The following is a 23,133-nucleotide window of genomic DNA, read 5'->3' on the forward strand; positions in this document are numbered from 1 at the left end:
TATTGTCACTGGAATAAGGAGCCACCCAGCTCAATCTCTAGACACAAATATCTGTATCTCTTCAGCCCAGAGCTGAATATAGAATCATAGAATGGTTTGGGTTCGAAGGGACCCTTAAGATCAGGTACTTCGAACCCCTCTGCTATAGACAGGGACATCTCCCACTAGACCAGGTTGCCAATATATCTCAAGTCTGTCATTTCAGAGAACAGTCCATCATACCTGCAACATGAGAACATTTTGCTCAACTACAAGAAAATGCCATCAAAGTAACTGAGAAGCATTATCTACAAGAAGAAATCTTAGGGGTTGCATCTGACAGAGCATGCAGCTGCCCACCCCACATTCCAGCCCCCTATTCAGCAGAGCACCAACAACATGGATCCTGCAGAGGTGTCCTCAGAACAACCACAGGAAAAGTAAAGGATGTGACAATCTGCTCACTGCACGTGAACGGACTTAGCATTTTTTTCATATGAGGCGTGCACAAAATGATCGAGTCAGTGTCAATGGACAACTCACATTTGAGAAACACAAAAACTCATTAATGTAAATGCCTAATGAAAACCAACTGCAATGAAAGCTCCCCACCCACATGCACAGAGTTTGGCTTTCTCTCAGTTATTTCTTACTGGCAACACTTCAGTGCTAATAAGACACCATAAATGTATAAAATGTAATAAAGATGTTTATATTAAACAGCAGACTACAAATCAAAAGAATCTGCTCTGAGAGCCGTAGAAGCTCAACTCTGCTCATCCATTTTCAGGCAGGCCTGTATGTACAAACAGGGAGCTATCCAGCAGAGGAAGGACTGTTCAAAAATACATACCTTATTGACAAAGACCTAGCAAGTTCCAAGACTTGAATGCTGAAATTAGCCAAACTCAGTCTTGAAATGTGATACAATTTTTAATCAGTGAAAGCAGTGAAAAAGTGGAAGAGCTTTCCAAGCCAGTGCCCAATTCACTGCTATGTGCAGTCCTTGGAGAGAGAACAGCTTTGTACAAAACATGCTTTAAGCCAACTTCCAGGGAAAATTCTCGACACTGTGTATGTACTGAAGCAAGGGAAGAAATATACAGACATAGATTTTTCATCAATCCAGTGTTACCACCTCTCTGTGCCACCAAACAATCCCCAAAAATTCCTGACCACCTCTGTCCAATTTTATTGCTTCCTAAAAAGCCGCACAACCTGCTGCACGGGTCAGATGGGAAGTGTGTCCTCAATTATTGGTCACCAGGGAATCCTCTTTCTTGGACATGTTTCAGAAAAGGATTAGGCAGTGCTGTGAAGTGGTTCCATGTAATCTCAGACACTGCTTTAACATCCATTTTCCTCTTCCTCAGTACATCCCAGGAGGACTGGACTGCTTGCATTGCCCTGAACACACATAACACGCACTTTTGCATCAACAACACCACTTCTCACAGTTATAGACTTCCACTGGTGCCTTGGAAGATTTAGAATGGATTTTCCTTCCCCAAAGCATTCCTTTTTCTCTTGATTACCAAGAATCACTCATATGTGAAGGTAGATCAGGGTCGGAAGTGATGCTAGGATAAAGCTGGTGCTCAGATGATCAGACCGAATGGTAGACACAGAAAGGAAATTTTCTGTCTAAGAGGAGAGTGGGTGGTTTGGTCCCATGGTTTCATGCAGGAGCACTTGGGTGTAACTTAAAGGATTGTGATGCACAGGATAATGTAGGGGTCACTTTGGAGCAAAAAAAGCTAAGGGGCAGAATAACAGAAAACAATGGTAGAAAATACTCTTGTAAGCAAATCTCAAGGAGGATAAAGGAGGAAATAAAAACTGTATTTCTTTATTAATAAATAAATTGGTCTAAAGGGAGTTACCCTGCCTACAGTAGGGGGGTTGCAACTAGACGATCCTAAAGGTCCCTTCCAAGCTAAACCACTCCATGATTCTAAATTACTCAGAGACTGAGAAGTGTTCTATTATCAGGAGCATCCTTAATAATAAAGCAGTTTCTCCAAACACTTTCCAAAGAAGGAAAACCATGCAAATAACAGCTAACTATGAAAGCTGTACATCATGAGCTGTTTCATGGAGTAGAAAGCCAAGAGGGCTGAACAGCTTGAATGGAACAATTCTGCATGGCTGGTCTCACTTAGGAAACTTTCAAAATATGTCAAAATGATATAAAGGAATCTTTAAAGTAAATATTTTTGTAAGCTGAGGCATTATTTTAGGGTTTGTATTGTTAAATAAAAACTTAAAACAAATTCACTCCAGTGAAACCAAGACTGGCCTTGTTCCTTTACCAATTTATAGCTACAAGTAACAGGGAAATTATAAATACACAAATGCAGAATTTATCAAGAAAAAAAAAAAAAAAACCTTTCTTCTCTACCACAACTAATTTTAAAGAAAAAGTGTTAACAATTACTTTCCTAAAGTTGGATATCATAAATGATGGGAAGATTGCCCTATTAAAAGTTGCCAGAGATAACTCACAGAGTAACGATAACACATTACAGCAGACTCCAAAATAGCTGCTGCTAGGAATGCTTTACTCAAGCCTGACACAGACAGAGGCCAACAGATCAACTTTTGGCTGGAGCTGCAACCCAGCACTCTCTTTCCCATAGAGAACCATGAAGGAGAGCTGGCTCAGCACCAACCAGTGCCAGCCCTAAGGGACAGCTACAACAAATCTTGCAAGCATCCTCACTCTCCTTTCCCAAGCCAGCACACAGCAGCACCCACTGGCTCTTCTCTTAGCCTAAAGTTACTCTAAAAACTGCTTTTAGAAGCCTCTGCTAATTAAATGGCTCAGAAATGCTTGCTCTCAGCAGTTAATTTTGCCTACACTCACGAGGAAAATGAACAACATCTGTAACACTATTACCTCAAAACTCCACAATGAGTTCAAGTGTATGAGTGAGTCTTCACAGATTTAGTCACTGGCTCTTACATGCTTTGCTAAAATTAAACAAGTCAGGGAAAAAGAAAGTGCATATCACAAACCATTTTCATTTTTACTTGATTCCGTTTCAAGGAAACGCTGGTAATGGTCCCACATAAATATTTATCAGACCACTCAGATTGTAATAAATGGAAGTATCCTTTAACTTGCACACACAATAACTGAAAACTGCTTTAGAAGACAGCAACAATATGCAAGGAGTCTGAAGAAATACATTTATCCCCTTCTGCCAGACAGATGTAACAGAGCCGGCAGGTCTGTTTTATTGTAAACTATATAGTCTAGTGTTTCTTGTTTCCATTATTAGTCGTTTGAAGCCATGATTAGGGTTTTCCAACACCAACTGGCTTCTTTTTGGACTCCAGCAACAGTTTGTCAAGAATTTCAATCACTCCTGAGGCACCTTAAGAGGTCTCAAAATACATCAGACTGCTGCTACACTTGGCAGTGTAAATCCATGGAATTTATAATAATTTGAAATCCACCTCCATTCAAAATCATCATTAAGATTTCTATGCTGTGAAAGACAGGCTTGGCTTACTCATTTGAATTTGTCAGGGCTGAAAGCACCTAAGGATAACAAGTTATCGGGGCCATCCTCCAGCTTGCCTTCTTATTAAAGGGGGCTGTGCAAAGGTGAAAATGACTGCCATCTAATGCCAAAATTTCAAGTCCCAATAAAAATCAGGGGGCTCAAGCTCCTGAATAATCTTAGAAAATAGCACTACAAAGTTTCAAAAGTGCTATTTAAATCTGTGGTTATGGGCTTGGCTTTGCAATACAATCAAATGTCCTAGAAATATTTCTTTAACACCACTATTTTTTTTCTACATGTTAAATTTCAGTGCAATTTGAGATGTTACAGTGCTTTCCTGAGAAGCAGCAGAAGATAGTGGCTTCAGTTTTCCTGCCCAAGCACTGGTGTTAATCATTACCTGCATCCTTGGGTGCTGTCACACCAAGTCTGCCAAGACTACAGAAGGCTCAGCAGCAGAAGATGCTGAGTGTGTCTAATCTCTCTTCGCCTCTAGAACTCAGCTCATTCCCTTTCTACTACTAGTACAACCACAAGTAAAGTAGGGGTAAATATAGAAACTCTTCTACTGCCAGGCTGTTACAACAACTGTGCAAAGAGTAGAAACACATGCCAGACTAAAAAGTGGAGCTGGAGTACAAAATGCTGTTTAGCTGAACCACAAATCATGAAAAAATGAGAAGGAGGATGTCAGCATTTAGGCTAGAAGTGATCTCATCTAATTCAACTTTTTGAAAAGTCAGGCAATCTCAGTAGTTGCCAAAGTCCCTGCTAAGCTAGGACAGAAATACTCTTGGCTTCCACCAAGGCAGGTGGCATCAAATGCCCATTCACATTTGGTGGAGTCTCCATGAGCTCCCGAGACAGCAAAAACGTACCACTTTGCTGTGGTATCAGCACTGCAAATGTGTATGTATGACAGTAGAGAAAATCCAGCAATTTAAGATGGCAGTAGAGGAATTCTGACAGGGACCACTTCTGAAACACAAATTGTATCCATCAGAGTTATCATTAGGATGAAAGCTCAGAGCATGCTGCCATCCCAAAAAACCTTTAACAGATCTTTTAACAGATAATTTAGAATGAAGATAAGGATTATTTTTTTGTTGTTGTTTGTTTTTACAATAAGGAGAGCAAAGCACTGGCACAGGTTGTCCAGAGAGGTGGTGAATAACTGTCCCTGGAGACGCTCAGGGTCAGGCTGGATGGGGTTCCGAGCACCAGACCAAGCTGTAGGTGTCCCTGTTCATTGCAGGGGGGTTGGAGCAGATGACCTTTAAGGGTCTCTTCTAACTTCAACGATTCTGTAATTATACGATCTCTGGTCATTTCATGTTACAGCACTCTGGAAATACGAGGATTTTTACACAATTCTTTTCTAAGGAACTGAAATTATGAGGCTGGTGGGTAGTGTGGAGAAATACACCCAGTGAGGAGTGGTATCAGGGATGAAGAAAAGCCTCGAGGTTCTCCATAGCCACGAGCTAGGTATGGAAAAAGTTGAACTGAGGGACATGGTTTAGTGGGAAATATTCGCGATACGTGGACAGTTGGACTGGATGATCTTAGAGGTCTTTTCCAACCGTGGTGATTCTATGATTTTATGATATTCACCCACATTTGACAGTAAGAACAAAGAATGAGATTTTGTTGCTTTTCTATAGATGGAAAAGAGGGTGGGATGCTTCTGTCCAAAGAATTTTTAGAGCATGACTCAACCGATTTATTTCATATTTTTCCTTTGGAATGTAATGAATTATATTTCTCAATCAACTGTTTCTCTCTATTGACCATAAGGAAAGCCTAGCTCTGTCTGCAGATGATCATGTTTCATTATGCACATTACATCTCAATTCCAAGGGAAAAGAGATGCAAAGAAAAGTGATTCTGAAAGGAAGACAGAAGGAAAAAGAGAATCCAAAAGCGGCGAGATCACATTGCACACCTCTCAGTGTAGGCATCTTAAATGGCAAGCTTGTGACATTTATCCAAGAGCCAATGAATAGGCCGATGAAGACAGAAAATCGATGAGTTTGAACTGTACATCTAGGCTGGCAACAAACTGAATGCCTGCTGAGGCAGGAAAAAATAAAGAATTTTCTCAAAAAAAAAAAAAAAAGAAAAAAGAAAAGAAAAAAGCCTTTCTTTTTCCCCTCTTTTTTTGCTACGACTCATGAGCTGTTTTGTAAATCCAAGAATCACCTAGTCTGCTGGCTAAGGTACTAGTGTGAAACTGGGGTTGGAGTTGGAGGAGGTCAGGAACCTTCTACAGCTGGAGGGTTTCTGTTGATTTAGAGATTTGTAAAGGCTTCACACCCTGATAAGGGAAATTAAAATAAATCCAGAGCAACAAAGTAGGAAGTTATGAGGCTGTGCGACCAAATACATGTAAAATTTTGCTTATGAACTGAAGTATTTAACAGTAAATACTGTAATACAACAGTAATAATCCTGAAATCTGGATCTCCACAACAAAAAATGAAGAACCATACTGAGTGAAGCCCAGCATCGCAGTGGCCCATATAGAATCATAGAATCACAGAATCGCTCAGGTTGGAAAAGACCTCAAAGATCATCAAGTGCAACCACAACCTAACCATACTACCCTAACTCTAACAACCCTCCACTAAATCATGTCCCTGAGCACCACATCCAAACAGTTTTTAAACACATCCAGGGATGGTAACTCAACCACCTCCCTGGGGACCCTATTCCAGTGCTTAACAACCCTTTCTGTAAAGACGTTTTTCCTGATATCCAACCTAAATTTACCCTGGTTCAACTTGAGGCCATTTCCCCTCATCCTGTCACCTGTCACCAGTGAGAAGAGACCAACCCCGCTCTGGCTGTAAGCACATTTCAAATATTGGAAGAGCAATAGGGTCTCCTTTCAGCCTCCTCTTCCCCAGACTAAACAGCCCCAGTTCCTTCAGTCGCTCCTCATAGGGCATATTCTTCAAGACCTTCACAAGCCTTGCTGCCCTTCTTTGGACCTGCTCCAGCACCTCAATGTCCTTTCTGTACTGAGGTGCCCAAAACTGAACACAGTACTCAAGGTGACGCCTCACCAATGCCGAGTAAAGGGGCAGGATGACTTCCCTAGTCCTGCTCACCACACCATTCCTGATACAAGCCAGGATGCCATTGGCCTTCTTGGCCACCTGGGCAGACTGCTGGCTCATATTCAGCCGATTGTCCATCAGTACACCAAGGTCCCTTTCCCACAGGCAACTTTTCAGCCACTCCTCCCCAAGCCTGTAGGGTTGCCTGGGGTTGATGTGACCAAAATGCAGGACCTGACACTTGGCCCTATTGAAACTCATACAGTTAACCTTGGCCCATCGATCTAGTCTATCCTATAAAACAGCAACAATATCAGAATTTGCACATTTATTCTTTGCAGAATGACCCATATTAGCCTATGTGGGCTAATCCCAAGCCTTCTCACCATGAACCACAGGCTCAGACCTGAAAGTAGAACTGCCAATAGAAGCACTTGCCCTGGCAGCCAGGTCAAACTCAGCTGGAGTTAAATGCACCTATATATACTGTATCTATCTAGAGAGGATCAAGATCAAAGCCATCATGCCAAGAAACACATGGCTGCAGGGCTTGGTGAGGATCAACCATGAAGTAAAGCTTGTCTTAAGGTTGCTCCACAGCCTCTCTGGGTATCAGTACACCCCAGGGAGCACAGGCACAGCTGACACCACTACGATGGAATATTGCAGAAGAATAAAAATAATGCACTTGAGCAGAATTCTGCTGAAAGCACAGACTTGCTTGGAGTCCATCCTGCTCACATTTCAGGATGAATTTGGCCCCGTTTGTATCCTAATGATTATAATGGATACTGCAGTCTTCTTTTCATTAAGGCAGTAGCCAAAAATATTGATTTGTTGTACTTCACGCTCCTGCTTACCTTCACGAATTTCAGGAGACACCATGCATAAGCCAATAGAGTCGGTCAGTTTTAAAGTGACAAATTAACTGCACTGAGAGTAAATAAACAGCTATCTCTTTGCAAATTAATTCAATATGTGACTTGAGCTCTTTTCTACATCTAGGAAGCTGATTCATCACTCAGCAGCATTTAAGTTGCCACTAGTTTAAGAGCAGAGTATTAATGTTTTGTCCTGTTTGACACAGCAGGTCAAATTCTGTGCTCAGTTTACAAGAGCATGACTTAGAGTAGCTCCTGAATCCCCAAATCCTGCTCCCATGCAGCCCAAGCTGCAGTCATGCATACAAGTGCTCTTTGAGTTGCTTTCAAGATGGCTTAAGATATACTGAAGAACTGGGGAAAAACAGATACAAAAAGGATCCAAAAGAGAACTGTGAACTCTTGCGGAATGGAATACCTTCTGGAATGGCTGAGAGCATAGCTGATGGGGTTGGCTCTTTTTCATGAAAACACTCACAAAAGACAAGGATTTTCAACTTACAAAGCTCTGTTTTGGTTTTTTTTTTTTTTTGCATTTGATGTTTTTTTGCATTTTTGTTATTGCTGTTTGTTTTTTGTTTTTTATTTTCACAAACCAGATTTCTACCTGAAGGGAGGTTGTGGCAAGGTGGGGGTCAGCCTCTTCTCCCAGGTAACAAGTGATAGGATTAGAGGGAATGGCCTCAAGTTGTGCCATGGGAGGTTCAGGTTGGACGTTAGGAAAAATTTATTCTCCAAAAGAGAGGTCAGACACTGGAACGGGCTGCCAGGGAGCTGATGAAGTCACTGATGCTGGAGATGTTCAAGAAACATTTAGATGTTGTACTGAAGGACATGGGTTAGTGGGAAATACTGGTGACAGGTGGCTGGATGATCTTAGAGGTCTTTTCCAACCTATGATTGTATGATTTCAATTCTAGGAATAAACTAACCCTATTTCTGTCATCTCAATATGTGTTTCATGTCTTAGTGAACAGGGGCCTGATCTCAGCTCTTGGTACATTAATAAATTAACCTGAGTTAATTTATTAATGAACAATACATGCTAACTTATCCTTCTGGAAGCCTATTTTCTAACAATCCCTTTCAGTTCAACAAATGTTGAATCCTGCGATTTTCACAACAAAGCTAGAGCATTTAGACCAATATCCTATTTCTGAACTACATGCTACTCAATAATGTAGGCCAACGTTTCCAAATGAAGGGGCTTAAGACTGAAATTCATGTTCAACCTAAATTAATAAAGAAATTCATGCCTAAATAATGTCGCCCACACATGTTCAACTTCTATTAACACCTTTGCATATGTGAGTTCTTAAAATTTATGGTAATTAGATGAGGTGTCCTCTTGACTTCTGACATTCAACTTTAATGTTTCTGGACAGGAGGCTTTGACTATCATGTGTGCACAGTTACAGCACAGAGGCTACAGCACAAATAGAATAAAAATATTTTCCACTGCTTATGTTCAGACAAGATCCACAGCATTTGTAATGTCGTCTGTTTTTCATAACGTTCAGTTTAGAAAGTTGTCATTTGATTAAACAGTTTGAATTTGTCAAAACATACATGTTAATCTTATGCTTTAATACCACATTCACAATTAAAAGCTTCAGCAAAAAAAGATATACAAAGTCTGCTTAAACCACAGTAAGCCCACAGACTCAACATATTTAATATAATTTTTCAAACTGTTGACTAAATTTTTCTAATATTACTTCTTCTAGTAACACAGCTGCACCATTGCTCTCAACAGCTATCAAACATTTAAACAGCCAGCTTGTTAGCTGTGTTTTATTGGATGGTCTTTTATACTTTGTGTTTTCTACAGTTTCCAACAGGATATGGTAGAAGTGAAGTTCAATATCTTAAAAATCTTCACTCTGTCAATGCTACTGCCACCAAGAAAAAGCTACCACAGGCTGAGCATATCTTTCCCTGTATTTCTGCTTTTGTACAAGCATGCCTACACTGCCGAAGACCACAAGCTGCAGTACAGTACATGATGCAGGATGGCATCTCATTCCAGACTGCTGAGTCCCATAAAAGATTACTCTCACCAACAACAAGAACAAGTCAATGAAGCAAGTCTTATTTCTTGCCTCTTCCTTCCTTCCATTGGATTTAACACTACATTCAAGGTCATGAGTGTTGTGACTCTGCTGAGGTGACCTGAGCACCTTAGAATGATCAACAGGTAATACCATGATGCAAAAAAGACCTTATGGAACTATCACTGCTTTTTAAATGGTGTCATCACACAGCTACTGAAAAGCAATGTCCATTATTTCACACCCACAGAATGATGAATGTAAGCAGATAATTAAATCATGTCATCGCTGTGCCTGGAATATTCTTATTTATAACCTTATCTTTCCTGTTAAGAAGACATGAATTTCTTGTTCTGGGTAGAAAATAATTATGCCTAAGCTTTCCTTTTGCAAAAATCTCTATGAAAGGAAAATGATATTAGAAACAAAACTCACCAGTCTCTTCATCTATGCTGAATCTCCCCAGTCCACTGCCATCCCTGATGGAATACTGGATCTCCCCATCCCTTCCGGAGTCCTCATCTCGAGCAACAACTTGCAAAACACTTGTACCAATGCGGGAGTTTTCCTTTACAGATCCAATGACAGCAAAGTCAGGAAAATAGGGAGTATAGAGATTTTCATTAACATCCACCACTTCCACTTCCACAAAAGAAACAGAAGAGAGAGAAACTGGGCGTCCCTTGTCCTTGGCACGCACAGTCAGGTTGTAGAACTGCTGCTTTTCATAATCCAGCTCTTTGCTCAAGCGGATAGCACCACTGGCTTTGTCTATCTCAAAACGCCCGTTGTAATCATTCACCAGTGAGTATCGGACCTGACCTCCCAAGCCGAGATCTGGATCATGGGTTTCCAACCAAGCTATGACAGTACCAACTGGCAGGTCCTCAAGCACTTTCACATTGTAACTGGATGGGATGAAGGCTGGAGAACAATCATTGACATCATCCAAAAACACCTTCAGAGGCACAACGGAAAACTGCTGATGGCCACTCTCTGCTTTATCCCTAGCCTCAATTTTTAGGGTGTAGTTTGCTTTTGTTTCCCGATCTAGTTGATCAGCTACATACACCACTCCTGTGGAACTGTTGATGGCAAACTGCTGGGTGTCTGTCAGAACTGAGTAAGTCACTTCCCCGTTGGACCCAAGGTCTTTGTCTCTGGCTTCTACTTGTATAATCTCTGTACCAAGACTTGTACTTTCTAAAATGTTAACTGAGTAACTGTCCTGTAAAAAAATAGGCTTGTTATCATTTGCATCCCCTACAGTGACAGTCAACAGTCTCCACGCAGATTTCTGTGGGTTACCTAAATCATAAATTGTAATATTAAGGATATACAGATCAGTTTTTTCACGGTCCAAGGGCATAAGAACTTTTAGTACCCCTGTCTCTATGTCAATGTTGAAACAACTATCTGCATTACCATCAGAAATTGTATAGACTACCTTTCCATTAAAGCCTGAGTCTGCATCATAGGCTTTTATCCTCAAGATGGTGGCACCGACTGGCAGATCCTCCGAAACCATCACATCAGTTGGGAAGGTTTTGTCAAAATGCGGTGCCTGCCTGTTCACCGAATAATAATCGAGAAAACCATCTTCTAAATTCAACTTCACATTTGCTTTTGCCTTTTTGAGCAACTTTTCTGCTAGCCTCTGTGCAACTCTTGTCTCTCTACAGCTAAATGTCTTTGACGATACTTTCCCATGAACTACTGAAATATTAACAAACATAGCATCAGCAAAGTTCTCTCCATCAGTGGCCGTTATCTTAAGGCCAAAGTTGCTGTTCTTTATGCCAGAATTAATCAGAGATTTTTTAAGTTGCAGGACACCAGAATCAGGATTTAAATAAAAAATGCCAAGCTCATTTCCAGAGATTATTTTGTACTTTACGAGCTCTAACTCATCTATGTCTATAGCAGAAACAGCAGTAATGTGACCACCAACAGGAAAGTCAGATGAAATCACTCCCTGGCATGCCACCTTTTCAAAGAGGGGTTTGTTATCATTGACGTTGCCTATATATATGGTAACATTCACCTCACTTTCATGCCGGTACGGAGAACCCCAGTCGGAAGCCCTCACAATGAACCTGTAGCTTTCTGGTGAGGACTCAAAATCCAGTTCTTCAGATGTGCTGATTACACCTGTAAATTGATTTATTATAAATGGTAGTGAGTTCAGACTGGCAATGCTGTACGTTATGTATCCATTTTCTCCCCTGTCTTTATCGACTGCTGAAACTGCCAAAACGCTAAACCCCACAGGGACACTTTCATTGACGAATGAGCTGTATGAAGTCTGCTGGAATTCCGGAGTGTGATCATTGGCATCTTCTAACCTGATGGTAACCTGTGCTTTTAAATCATCACCTTTGTTGGTATACACTTCTAACTCATAGAGGTCCTTCTCAATGATTTTTAAAGAACGAGCAGTAGTAATGAGGCCTGTGATGGGATTGATCTTAAAATTCTCAGCACCCTCGCTAGGAGATATTCTGTATTCCACACCCAGGGGCTCAGGCATCAGCTTAACAACTGCAACCACCACACCTGGAGGTGAAAATTCACTGACTGAAACATCATATGCTTCCTTTTCAAACTTCAAGGGGATACTTTCTTTCTTGGGACTAGCAATGTGGACCAGTTTGACTGCAGAAAATTTCTGAGGAGATCCTTTGTCTTTTGCTTGGAGAGTCAGGTTGTAACCATAGGGGAAACTGTCCCAGTCAATAGGCTTTCTTTCTTTGATTTTGTACTCATTCATCCATTTGCCTTCTTTAATCAGAAAGAACTGCTCTAGAGGATCTCCAGCCACAATCGAAACAGATTCAATTTCTCCATTGGCTCCTTCATCTAGGTCATCAATGTTAACGACTGCGTAGGTAGGCTCCTTGTCTGATGGGAAGGGAATATGCGTTACTACGCTTATCGTTGGAGCATGTTCATTTATACGTTCAATGTGAACATAAAGCTTAGCTGTACTGCTTACACCGTTATTTCCATAAAGCTTCATCCCACGGTCCACAGCCAAAATCTCAAGATCGTACCTGTTTTTTTCATCGTAGTTTAACCGGCCACTTAAGGAGATGACACCACTCGTAGGATGTACTGAGAAGAGATCAACTTTGCTTTTAAAATAATAATAAAATTCACCATTGGACCCAATATCTGCATCCGTTGCAGTCACCTGTGCAATGCTAGTCCTTAATGGAGTGCTTTCTGCTATCGTGACAGAGTACGTGGTTGGTGAAAACAAAGGTCTTAAGTCATTCATATCCAAAACCTGGATATTCACTTTTGTCCACGCTTCCAAGTCCTCTCCTCTGACAGACCCTTTCACTACCAATAAATAGTTGTCCTGGATTTCTCTGTTTAATATAGCAGAATTCCCACCTTTAGTCCTTATTCTCAGGAAGCAAAAGTCAGCAATGACAACTTCCTCTGCTTTAAAAAAGCCCTCATCATCGCCAGACACTATCCTGTACTTGATATCCCAAGAAAGGTCGGACAAGGTAATGCCCATTCTTGTTTGACTGTTGACATAGGTCCTGGCTGCCGAATTCTCGTACACAGTTGCATTGTAAGTGGAATGTGTGAAGTGAAAGCCAAGTGGGGTGGCTCCATGTGCAACCTGGAAGAGGGAGGCCAGGAGCTCGGCAAGCAGAAGGGCAAGACAAGGTGGAGGGGGCCGTGTGCCTGACCAGTGGCCCATGTTCATCTCCATCACATCATCCTTTCACCCTGTAACAGAGAGAGAAAAAGGAAGGTGAGTGACTGAGAGGTAAAAACTGTACTGAAAAAAGAACTAGTTACCACATATTTAACAAAACAGAAAGGGAGAACCATACACACACAAAAGCAACCATTTTTCATTATATTTTTTGTCTATATATATGCATATATATGCATACGCACATACATACAAATATATATATGTATATGTACACACTTTTTTAAGATAAAAAAATCCCTACGGGATCCAACCACATCTGTTTGTACACGTAGACAATATAAAAAAATAACCACAATGGAAAAAGAATAAAATCAGATACACATCTGAATAAGTTCATATAAGATGACAAGTCACATTCTGAAATTATTGTTTATCAATAGTTTCAATTAAATCTAAACTTGATTGCTTTTATAGCACATTGGAAGACTAATTTTTAGTCCCAAACTTTGGAATGAACAGGATTCTCATTATCTTTGTAGCACCATGATAGGCAGGGCTATCAGGTTTTAATGGGCAGTTAAAAATCACATCATGAAATCTGAAAAATCAAGAAAAAGTAGTACGTAAAAATAAGAGCCAACCATTACTGACATCTACAAAATTAACAAAAATCAAAATTAAGGAAGAACTATGGCTATTTAAATGTAATTGCATACATATATGCATATGCAGACATGTACCCAGATACTGAGAAAAGACAAAGCACAATGAAGAAAATATAACTGCTCAACAAAGTTTCCAGGTAAAGACTCAGGTCGGTAAATGTCACAGCTAGATAGCACATCAGACTTAGGTCCACTCTTGCTTATGTACTACAAGGTATCTGTAATTACCATCACTACTATCCACCCAGTACATGTAGTAACATGCAGTAAATGAAGAAAGAGCAGAATAGTTTTCAACTGGTGAACGCTGAACGCATTCCATAAACGCTCCATTAGTTATTTATTCCAGTCTCATCCCAACCTAGGAAGAAGGTTCTCCAATCTACTGCCTGTCCTGCTGCAAACTGAGCCTAAAGACATCCCTGCTCAGATTGAATTCCTGCCTGCACTCATTTCACTCTTTAAGCTCCAGGCAGAATTTTGATACAAATCCGAAGTGGCTTCATTGCCAGCAGCCTGTCTTAATCCACACATGGTCCCATTTTCACCACCTCAAAGCAGCAAGAGCCCTTCCACTGGTTTCAAAAGGTGGATCATAAGCCAAAGGATAGCACTGCAATCAATAAGCAGACATTTGAGGAAGATTAGGAGACCCTCATACAACCCAACTGTGTATTAGTCCCAGTGCCTCACTCAGGGTATCTATATTTCTAGGTTATACAGAGATGGGGAAGCAGAGACTGATGGAGACTGCTGGAGGTGCTGAGGAAGCTCTGAGCGAGGCTCCTGCTGATGGCTTTCCACTGAAAGGAAAGGAAAGGAGAGGAGCCTGAGGAAACCTGTCAGATGTTTAAAGTGAGGCAGTGTGAATAAGCTCCTTTGTTACAAAGTACCTTCACTCATGAAGATCATAGAAATCAATTGCAAAAGGCAATTATTAAAAGACCCACTGCACACGTGTGGTTCTCATTGTCATTTAAAAGCTGCTTGAAAATGCAGTTTTCTCCAAGCTAGAATATAGAGTGGAAAAGGATAGGAAAAGTTGTCGATAATGACAGGAGTTAATTTAAATTTCCAACATGATTTCAGCATCCCCTAGGAGATTAATAAATTGCAGGCAAGTTTTGGAATAAGGATTCGTGTTAGTTATCACTTCCAATATAACTGAATGACTATTGCGTTTTTAAGTACTAATGACAATCAATTTATTGCACTGATGTTATAATGTTCATGCAAAACACTTAACTTCCTGATCCCACAGTCTATATCCCATTGCTTTAGCACATTAATCAGTTTGATAGCTTTCCCAAATGTTTGTCAAGGCACACATCTTTCAACACACTTATTTGCACATGCAGCTCCCCTGCCCTTGTTTCCTTTTTATTTTCTATTTTAACAACCATAAATAAAGAACTCTTCATCAAGAAAATAAACATCTAAGATTCTATTACCTCCTGGGCTTGCATTCCCAGCTAACAAGGCAAAACCCCACAGAAGCACAAGTGGCACTTCCCTTTCTGAGTACACCCAGAGTATAATTGACTGCAACTCAGCAGTTTCTCAGAAACAGGTCAATTTGGGGTACAAAAAGGTATAGTATTCCATTTGTGTCTCATTTGGAGGTATGGTTCTTCCGTCCGCACCACAGCTCAGCCCAAGCTGGCTTCTTTTTTTCTCTCATAGCCATCAACATCAGGTTTCCAGATCCTTTGTAATCAGAAATTGTATTTCCTGAGTAATCTATTGCTACAAGAAAAATACTACAAGCAAAAAAAAAACACCACAAATTACCTTCAGCTACAGACTCTGCAGTGGCAGACAGGCACCAGAATAGACATTTACAAAGCCATGCATTATGAAAAAGCTGCGTCTATTCCAGGCAATATAATGGGACAACCTTATGCTCATTGCATTTATCTACTTCTTTTTAGAGAAAGCCAGGGCCAAAACCTAATCTCAAATGCACAACTGTAAATCCACTTATGTCAGCAGTCTGCAAGGTTTTAGTGGTTCAGTATAACCAAGATCCGGAAGCAATAAGTTCCACGTAGAAACAACATATGATACACACAGACCTATGTTTATGTGTCTGTACATAGAGCACATGTGTTTGTGAATGTGTTTCAGTTCGGTACACACGCATGCAGAAACAGTTCGTATATTTTTAGGTATAATTTCAGGGTTGGCACTGGAAGAATTGGACTTTCCCACCAGGCAGCACTTTTAGAGTCTTATTTTCCTTCAGATGAGGTATGCAGTGTTGTAGCAAGCTCCTCACTGAAGTTATTCATCTATCCATACATTTACATGGTCATCATTATTATATTATTTGAAAGTCCCAACAGAGAAGCTATTAAACTTCCACTTGGGCTACCCAACAATGTTTTATTCATTTACCGAATTCCTTTCTTCTGGGGTATTTGTTTTTAAGAGCTCATAATACATACATACTTAACGCACAGGAAATGTAATGTGATAGGTTATAGAAACAAAGTACAAAGCAACCCACCGTAAATTAAGAGGCATTTCTTTAAAGGCACCTCTTGTCAAAAAATGTTATGGTTTTGAGTGAAGAGAAAGACTGTGATTACTTGTGCTTGACTTTGAAACGTTTGGGCAGGAGCTACTAAAAAAAAAATAAGTTCCCCAGTAGTGCAAAGCTGCAAGAAAAGAAACAGCTCGTTAACAAGAACAGAGCCTAAAACACAAAACTTTCTAAATACCCAAGGAGGCAACAAGATGACATAGAGTACAAGTCCAGCAACTTTCCACTCCCATCTCACCTTAAATTCTCTGGTCTTGAAGCGGAAAGAAGGGAAAGGAGACATAGGAGGGTGTGGTTTCATTTTTAATCTTGTTGAAAACAAATTTAACAGTGACGGAGAACTATGACTTCACGTTTAGTTCTCCACTCAGCTGCTTGTCCTTTGCCTCTCAAACAAGGAACAACTGTATAACTCAGACTTTGCAGGGTAGCTCCAGGATTTGTGGGTGGATGGTGCTCCTTAGAGGAACCATGAGAGGTATGAGCCTCATTCCTTTTTTTCTCATCTTGGCTCTGGCAATCTACAGCCTACCAGACTGGGAAGAACAACTCCAGTCCTAAGAACTGCCAAGACTCCCACACACCAGAACTGTGGGTCTAATCTAATGTGCAGATGCAAAACAAGTGCTGTATGATCCTCTTTTTGATCCCCTCTCCCCAGACTAATTCCTCCAATCCCAAAGATCTCCATACTGAAAAATACATGAAAAAGAAAACAATATATATACTCTTGGGTAAACTATGACAATATTGAACAAGTGCCAAAAGGACTTTTAGAAAACATGAGGAATACAGCAGGTAAACTTCTTCAGCAGGCAGAAGGAATAAGCTTAAGCAATACACAATAGGGAAAAGAAAGATCTTTTCCTTTCCCCCTGCTTATCCCCAAAGTCCAAATATATCCTATAGGAGTATTTCCAGCTGACCATTAGGTACATCACAGAATCACAGAATGGTTTGGGTTGGAAGAGACCCTTAAGATCATGTAGTTCCAACCCCCCTGCTATAGGCAGGGACACCTCCTTCTAGACCAGGTTGCTCAAAGCCCCCATCCAGCCTGACCTTGAATGCTTCCAGGGAGGGGACATCCACAACCTCGCTGGGCAACCCCTTCCAGTGTTTCATCACCCTCACAGTTTAAGAATTTCTTCCTAATATCTAGGCTAAATCCACCCTCTTCCAGTTTAAAGCCATTTCCCCATGGTCTGTTGCTACATGCCTTTATAAAAAGTCCCTCCCCAGCTTTCCTGTAGGCCCCCTTCAGGTACTGGAAGGCTGCTATACCTTCCCCCAAGAGCCTTCTCTTCTCCAGGCTGAAGAGCCTCAGCAATTTCAGCTTGTCCTCATAGGAGAGGTGCTCCAGCCCTCTGATCATCTTCATGGCCCTCCTATATACCCGCTCCAACAGCTCCGTGTCCTTCTTGTGTTGAGGGCTCCAGAACTGGATGCAGTACTCTAGGTGGGGTCTCAAGAGAGCAGAGTAAAGGGGTAGAATCACCTCCCTCAACCTGCTGGTCACGCATCTCTAGAAGCATATGGTTGGCCTTCTGGGCAGCAAGTGCAAATGAACGTAGGGAATGTCAGCAGCTAATACTATCCAAATATTTGAACAATTTCTACAGGTCCTTTGAAAGAGAAGGGAAAAGAAACCAATTTCACAGAATCATGGAATCCTAAGAGTTGGAAGGGACCTTTAAAGATCATCTAGGCCAACTCCCCTGCAACAAACAGGGACATCCACAACTAGATCAGGTTGCCTAGGGACTGGTCCAGCCTCATCTTAAAGTCTTCAGGGACAGGACATCCATCACATCTCCTGGCAACCTGTGTCAGTGCCTCTACAGCCTCACTGTACAGGGCTTTTTTCTTATATCTAAAATAAATCTACTCTCTTTAAGCTTGAAGCCATTTCCCCTTGTCCTGTCACCGCAGACCCTGCAACAGTCTGTCCCCTTCCTTCCTGTAGCTCTCCTTCAGATACCGAAAGGCCATTATCCGGTCACCTCAGAGCCTTCTCTTCTCCAGGCCAAACAGCCCCAACTCTTTCAGAGGTGTTCCAGCCCTTGGATCATTTCTGTGGCCCTCCTCTGGATGTGCACCAACAGGTCCATGTCTCTCCTGTACTGAGAACTCTACTTCTGGACACAGTATGCCAGGTGAGGCCTTACCAGTGTAGAGTAGAGGGGCAGGATCATGTCCTTCAACCTGCTGGCCATGCTCCTTTGGATGCAGCCCAAGATCTGGTTGGCTTTCTGGGCTGCAAGGGCACATTGCTGGCTCATGTCCTGTTCGCCATCTACCAGTACACCCAGGTCTTTTTTTAGCAAGACTGCGCTCAATCCTTTCATTCGCCAGCTTGCACTGGTAGTGGATGTTGCTTCAATCCACATGCAAAACCTTGCACTTGGCTTTGTTGAGCCTCATGATGTTCACCTGAGCCCACTATTCAAGCCTGTCTAGGTCCCTCTGGAAGGCATATCATCCCTTTGGTGTGTCAACCACACCCCACAGCTGGCGTCATCAGCAAACATGCTGAGGGTGCACTCAACCCCACTGTCCGTATCATTGATGAAGATATTAAAGAGTACTGGCCCCAGCACTGATTCCTGGGGGCCACCACTTGTCACTGATCTCCATTCAGACATTGAGACATTGACCAACACTCTCTGGACTCAATCCTGCAGCCAGTTCTTCGTCCATCAAACAGTCCACCCAACAAATCTATATCTTTCCAATTTGAGGAAAAAGGATGTTGTGGGGTACCGTGTCAAAGGCCTTACCGAAGTCCAGATAAATGACACGAGAGGCTCTCCCCTTTTCCATTGATGCAGTGACACCATCATAAAAGATCACTAGGTTGGTCAAGCAGAATTTGCCCTTGTTGAAGACATACTGCTTCTCCCATATCACCTCCCTGTCTTTTTTTGTACTTCACCTCCTAACTTCTCCACAAAGACTCACTGAAGCTCTTATCTAAAAGGCCTTCTGGACAGCAGTATGATGCAAGGAGAAAAAAACAGCTTTTTAACTTCAGAAGACAATTTTATGAGAAGCAAGGTATTTATGAACCTTTGTGCAAAAAGGAAAAGAAGAACATGAGAACAAGGTTTGGTCTTGCCTAAAAGTTTTTATCATTTTTTTTTTTTATTATTACTCCCATAGAACTTGTGAAAGTCAAGATGCCTCATCAGACAGAACAGATGTGGTGAGTTGAAGGCACGGAAAAATACTACAATTGGGAAATACTAAATCCCTCTCAGGAAAGGCGTCATAATTCTCATTCAAACAACAGTTATTTACGTTCTATTAAATAAACAGCTTTACAGCAAGGAGGTATATTTGAAAATATGAAGGTATTTTTTTAGAAGGTGGGAAAACATCACTTGCACATGACATCTAAATAGTAGGTTGCAAAATGATGCAACTGCAGCAGGAACAGAAGCAGGTTTTGTTGGAAGTGACCTCATTCTTCCAAGTAATTCCTTCCTTTCACTCAAACAACATCAACATTGGCAGTAGTCTACTTTTAAAATTTACAGTATAGTCATGCAGGCAACTCTGCTTTGCAGTTGTTACCTATTTAAGTCCTTCATCAAGCTGCAACACTGATAGGAAAAGCTGATTTTCACCAAGTCAACCATTTTGCAGTCAGGAGGTGGGACCCATGTACATCTCTGCCCTCTCCTGGAAAGAACCTCTTCCATAGTGCAGAACTATGGAAAACTCTTCAAAGCTCACAGAAATCCATATTTAAGGCATGGAGAAAACAGTTATCTAGGAGCGTGAAGACAAGGATGTCTGTCTGCCAACATACTTTAGACACAGACTAGAGATAGCCACGGATTTTATACTCTGTACTCAATATGCAGGCACTATTATTAGCACTCTGTCAAATGAGAATACTATGAAAAAATAACATTTAAATTCCACTTTCTCTAGTCAGGCATCTAAACTGTACCCAAACATACTCCACCGTAATCTACCCAGCGAGGAAAGGCTTTGAATTTACTGACCAGGGAAAGAAATTAGAATCTACAATAAGAACTGAGAGTTAATGCCATATGGAAATGAATTAGAAATGCACGTTCAACTCTAGGCAGGAGGGAAAAACCACTTAACTGACACTGATAGTAGATTTATGACAGGGAATATATTCATAGGGCTACCACTCTCTGATGAGTACAAAGATATGATTTTCCATATAGATTATTGCATCACGATGTGTTTATCCCAAAAAGAGAAGATGAAGAGAAACCAACCATTCCTGCAGAGTAACCCCTTGCAACAGACAGCACAATAAATCCCAGTCTTCCTTAGAGCTGCAAATCCTCCTGCTGCCAGCATATAATTCTGCACGGGAGAAAGGCCGCTCAGCATGCAGCAAGTGTAATTCCAGGCTGTCCCTAGGAAGTGAAGATTTAGCCATCTAACCTTATGTTATGAATAACTTTGGCTTGCTAGCAGGTGCTGGGGATTTTTCCATGCAACACCAAATTTGCCCAGTATCAGTTCATCAGCAAATGCTTCCACCTGCGAGCAGGAGCGGGTGTTGTCTGTCTCCCGAGGGAGCTGCTGCAAAGCATCTTTGGGACTCTCCCTTCCCCCAGTGGATGAAACATGGCCTGCGGAAAGGGCAGTGGGGGAGAGGGGAGGAATAATTTGCCACCATGTGAGATTTGTCAAAAGGGAATTCCAGGGAGCAATCTTACAAGGGATTTGAGCTTGTCCCTTGGTGGTCTGTCCCAGGGGAAACAAAGACCAATATCCAGTTTTTATGCTTTATCTCCAAACCCCCCAGGCTCCCGCTTCTTAATCACTGTAAAATGAGAAAGCTTTAGGGCAGTTTCAAAATGAGCAAGCTATCTTCATCATGGCTGCATGCTTCCCCATGACACACACTCAGAGATGCAACTTTTAGCTTGTTCAGCTTTTCTGAAAGGAGCAGTTGGCTCAATGCAGAGCTGCACTCTCAGCGTATGTCCCTGCAGGCAGCAGGCTGAGACAGGCTGCAGAACCACATTGCACCATGCAACACTTCTACCCAGTGTTCAAACTGGGGCTTCAGCATGCTTCAGGCAGAGGGACTCAAATGGGCTCCTTGGAACAGTTATACTTACTATAAAGCAAATAAACCATTAATAACACATGAGCTCCAATCCACCAAGAGCTGTGGCACAGCACTGATGCACAAGTGCCAGTTCCGCAGATGAAAAAGCATCTCCCACCCTTTTCACATAAGCTTCATTCCCACCCTGTGAACACCATTCCATGGCAGTTCTCCCTAGGATCTATTCCTGCCCTCCTGGGCACTGCAGCTGCTCTGCTCTCTGTTTGGGATCCTGCACATGCTCCTCCTGACAGCTTGTATGGTCTTGTATACACAATTTGGCTGCAGTTTATACTAAGAAAGAAATCTGTGAGATTTACAACTACTGTTTTCCAAGGCCATAATAGGTATGTAGGTGTAAGGGTTAGGGTAGCTGTTACTCTCAAAGGGAAAAAATAACTATTTATCTTCCTCAGCCTTTCTGCATGTTAAGGCCAAGCAGCTCAAATGGTCCAAATCTTTATATATGGGCAAGAGCCAGTTACTAGAAAGAGAGATGAATACACAAAAGTTCTTCCCAGTTGACAGCTATACATATAAAGAAACACAACATAAAATGGAGAGCAGGGAAAAAGATTACAACACTGCAAGTCAAAATAATGGCACTCCAGTGAGGCTTATACAAAAAGCTCTGTGAAATACGGAGGGTGGAACTGCATGATGTTTAAGGGCCCATCCCCTCAACTCAAACGATTCTGTTCTATTCTCCGATTCGAAATTATGAAGAATTTCTACTCACAAAGAGTGGTAAGGCATTGGAACGGGCTGTCCAAGAAGGTGGTGCAGTCACCGTCCCAGGACATGACTGAAAAACATTTAGATGCTGTACTAAGGGACATGGCTAAGTGGGAAATATTAATGGTAGGCGGACAGTTGAACTGGATGATCTTGTAAGTCCCTCCCAACCTTGGAGATTCGGTAATTCTAAAATAAACTGAGGGGAAATGGTTTCAAAATAAAGGAGGGAAGATTTAGATTGAGATGAGGAATAATTTTTTTCACAAAAATGATACTGAGGGAAAGGGACAGGGAGGTGGAAAATGCACCATCCCTGGAGAAATCCAAAGTCAGGCTGGACAGAACTCAGAGCAACCTGATGGGTCTGTAGGTGCCCCTGTTCATTGCAGGGAAGTTGAAGCAGATAGGAAAAAACAGGAATTAAACACACACACACACAAACACAAAAAAGAAAAAAAAAACAAAAAGCTAAACTTTATGAATGTTAAGGAGAAAAAATGAATTGTAATTCTTAAGGCTAGAGGCAGAAAAAGCAAATGTAGAGTCTTGCACCTGGGAAGGAATAACTGCAAGTGTCAGTACAGGCTGGAACATGACCTGCTGGAGAGGAGTTCTGCAGTGAGGAACCCAGGGGTCCAGGTGGACAACAGGGTGGTCATGAGCCAGCAGTGTGTCCTGGTGGCCAAGAAGGCCAATGGGATCCTGCAGTGCATTAAAAGGAGTGTGGCCAGCAGGTGAAGGGAGGTGATCCTGCTCCTCTGCTCTGCTCTGGTCAGGCCTCACCTGGAGTATTGTGTCCAGGTCTGGGCTCCTCGGTACAAAAAACACAGAGATCTCCTGGAAAGAGTCCAGCAGAGGGCCATGAAGATGATAAAGGGCCTGGAGCACCTCTCTTATGTGGAAAGGCTGAGCGA

The 23,133-nt window shown here is 41.7% G+C and overlaps 1 protein-coding gene across 19 annotated transcripts in view; it reads right to left on the bottom strand.

Moving 5' to 3' along the window:
- Positions 1-23,133, bottom strand: part of FAT3 (FAT atypical cadherin 3) — a 420,810-nt gene that overhangs the window by 313,477 nt on the left and 84,200 nt on the right. For all 19 annotated transcript variants that reach the window (XR_006931334.1, XR_006931335.1, XM_046900013.1 and 16 more), the window contains one exon: positions 9,921-13,232. Coding sequence is in view for 17 of the 19 variants with exons in the window: in XM_046900013.1 (XP_046755969.1) it covers positions 9,921-13,215 (3,295 nt within the window). In the remaining 2 variants the exon portion in view is untranslated. The remainder of the gene's footprint in view (positions 1-9,920; positions 13,233-23,133) is intronic.

This window comes from Gallus gallus, chromosome 1, assembly GCF_016699485.2.
Source record: "Gallus gallus isolate bGalGal1 chromosome 1, bGalGal1.mat.broiler.GRCg7b, whole genome shotgun sequence".
Taxonomy (NCBI): Eukaryota; Metazoa; Chordata; class Aves; order Galliformes; family Phasianidae; genus Gallus; species Gallus gallus.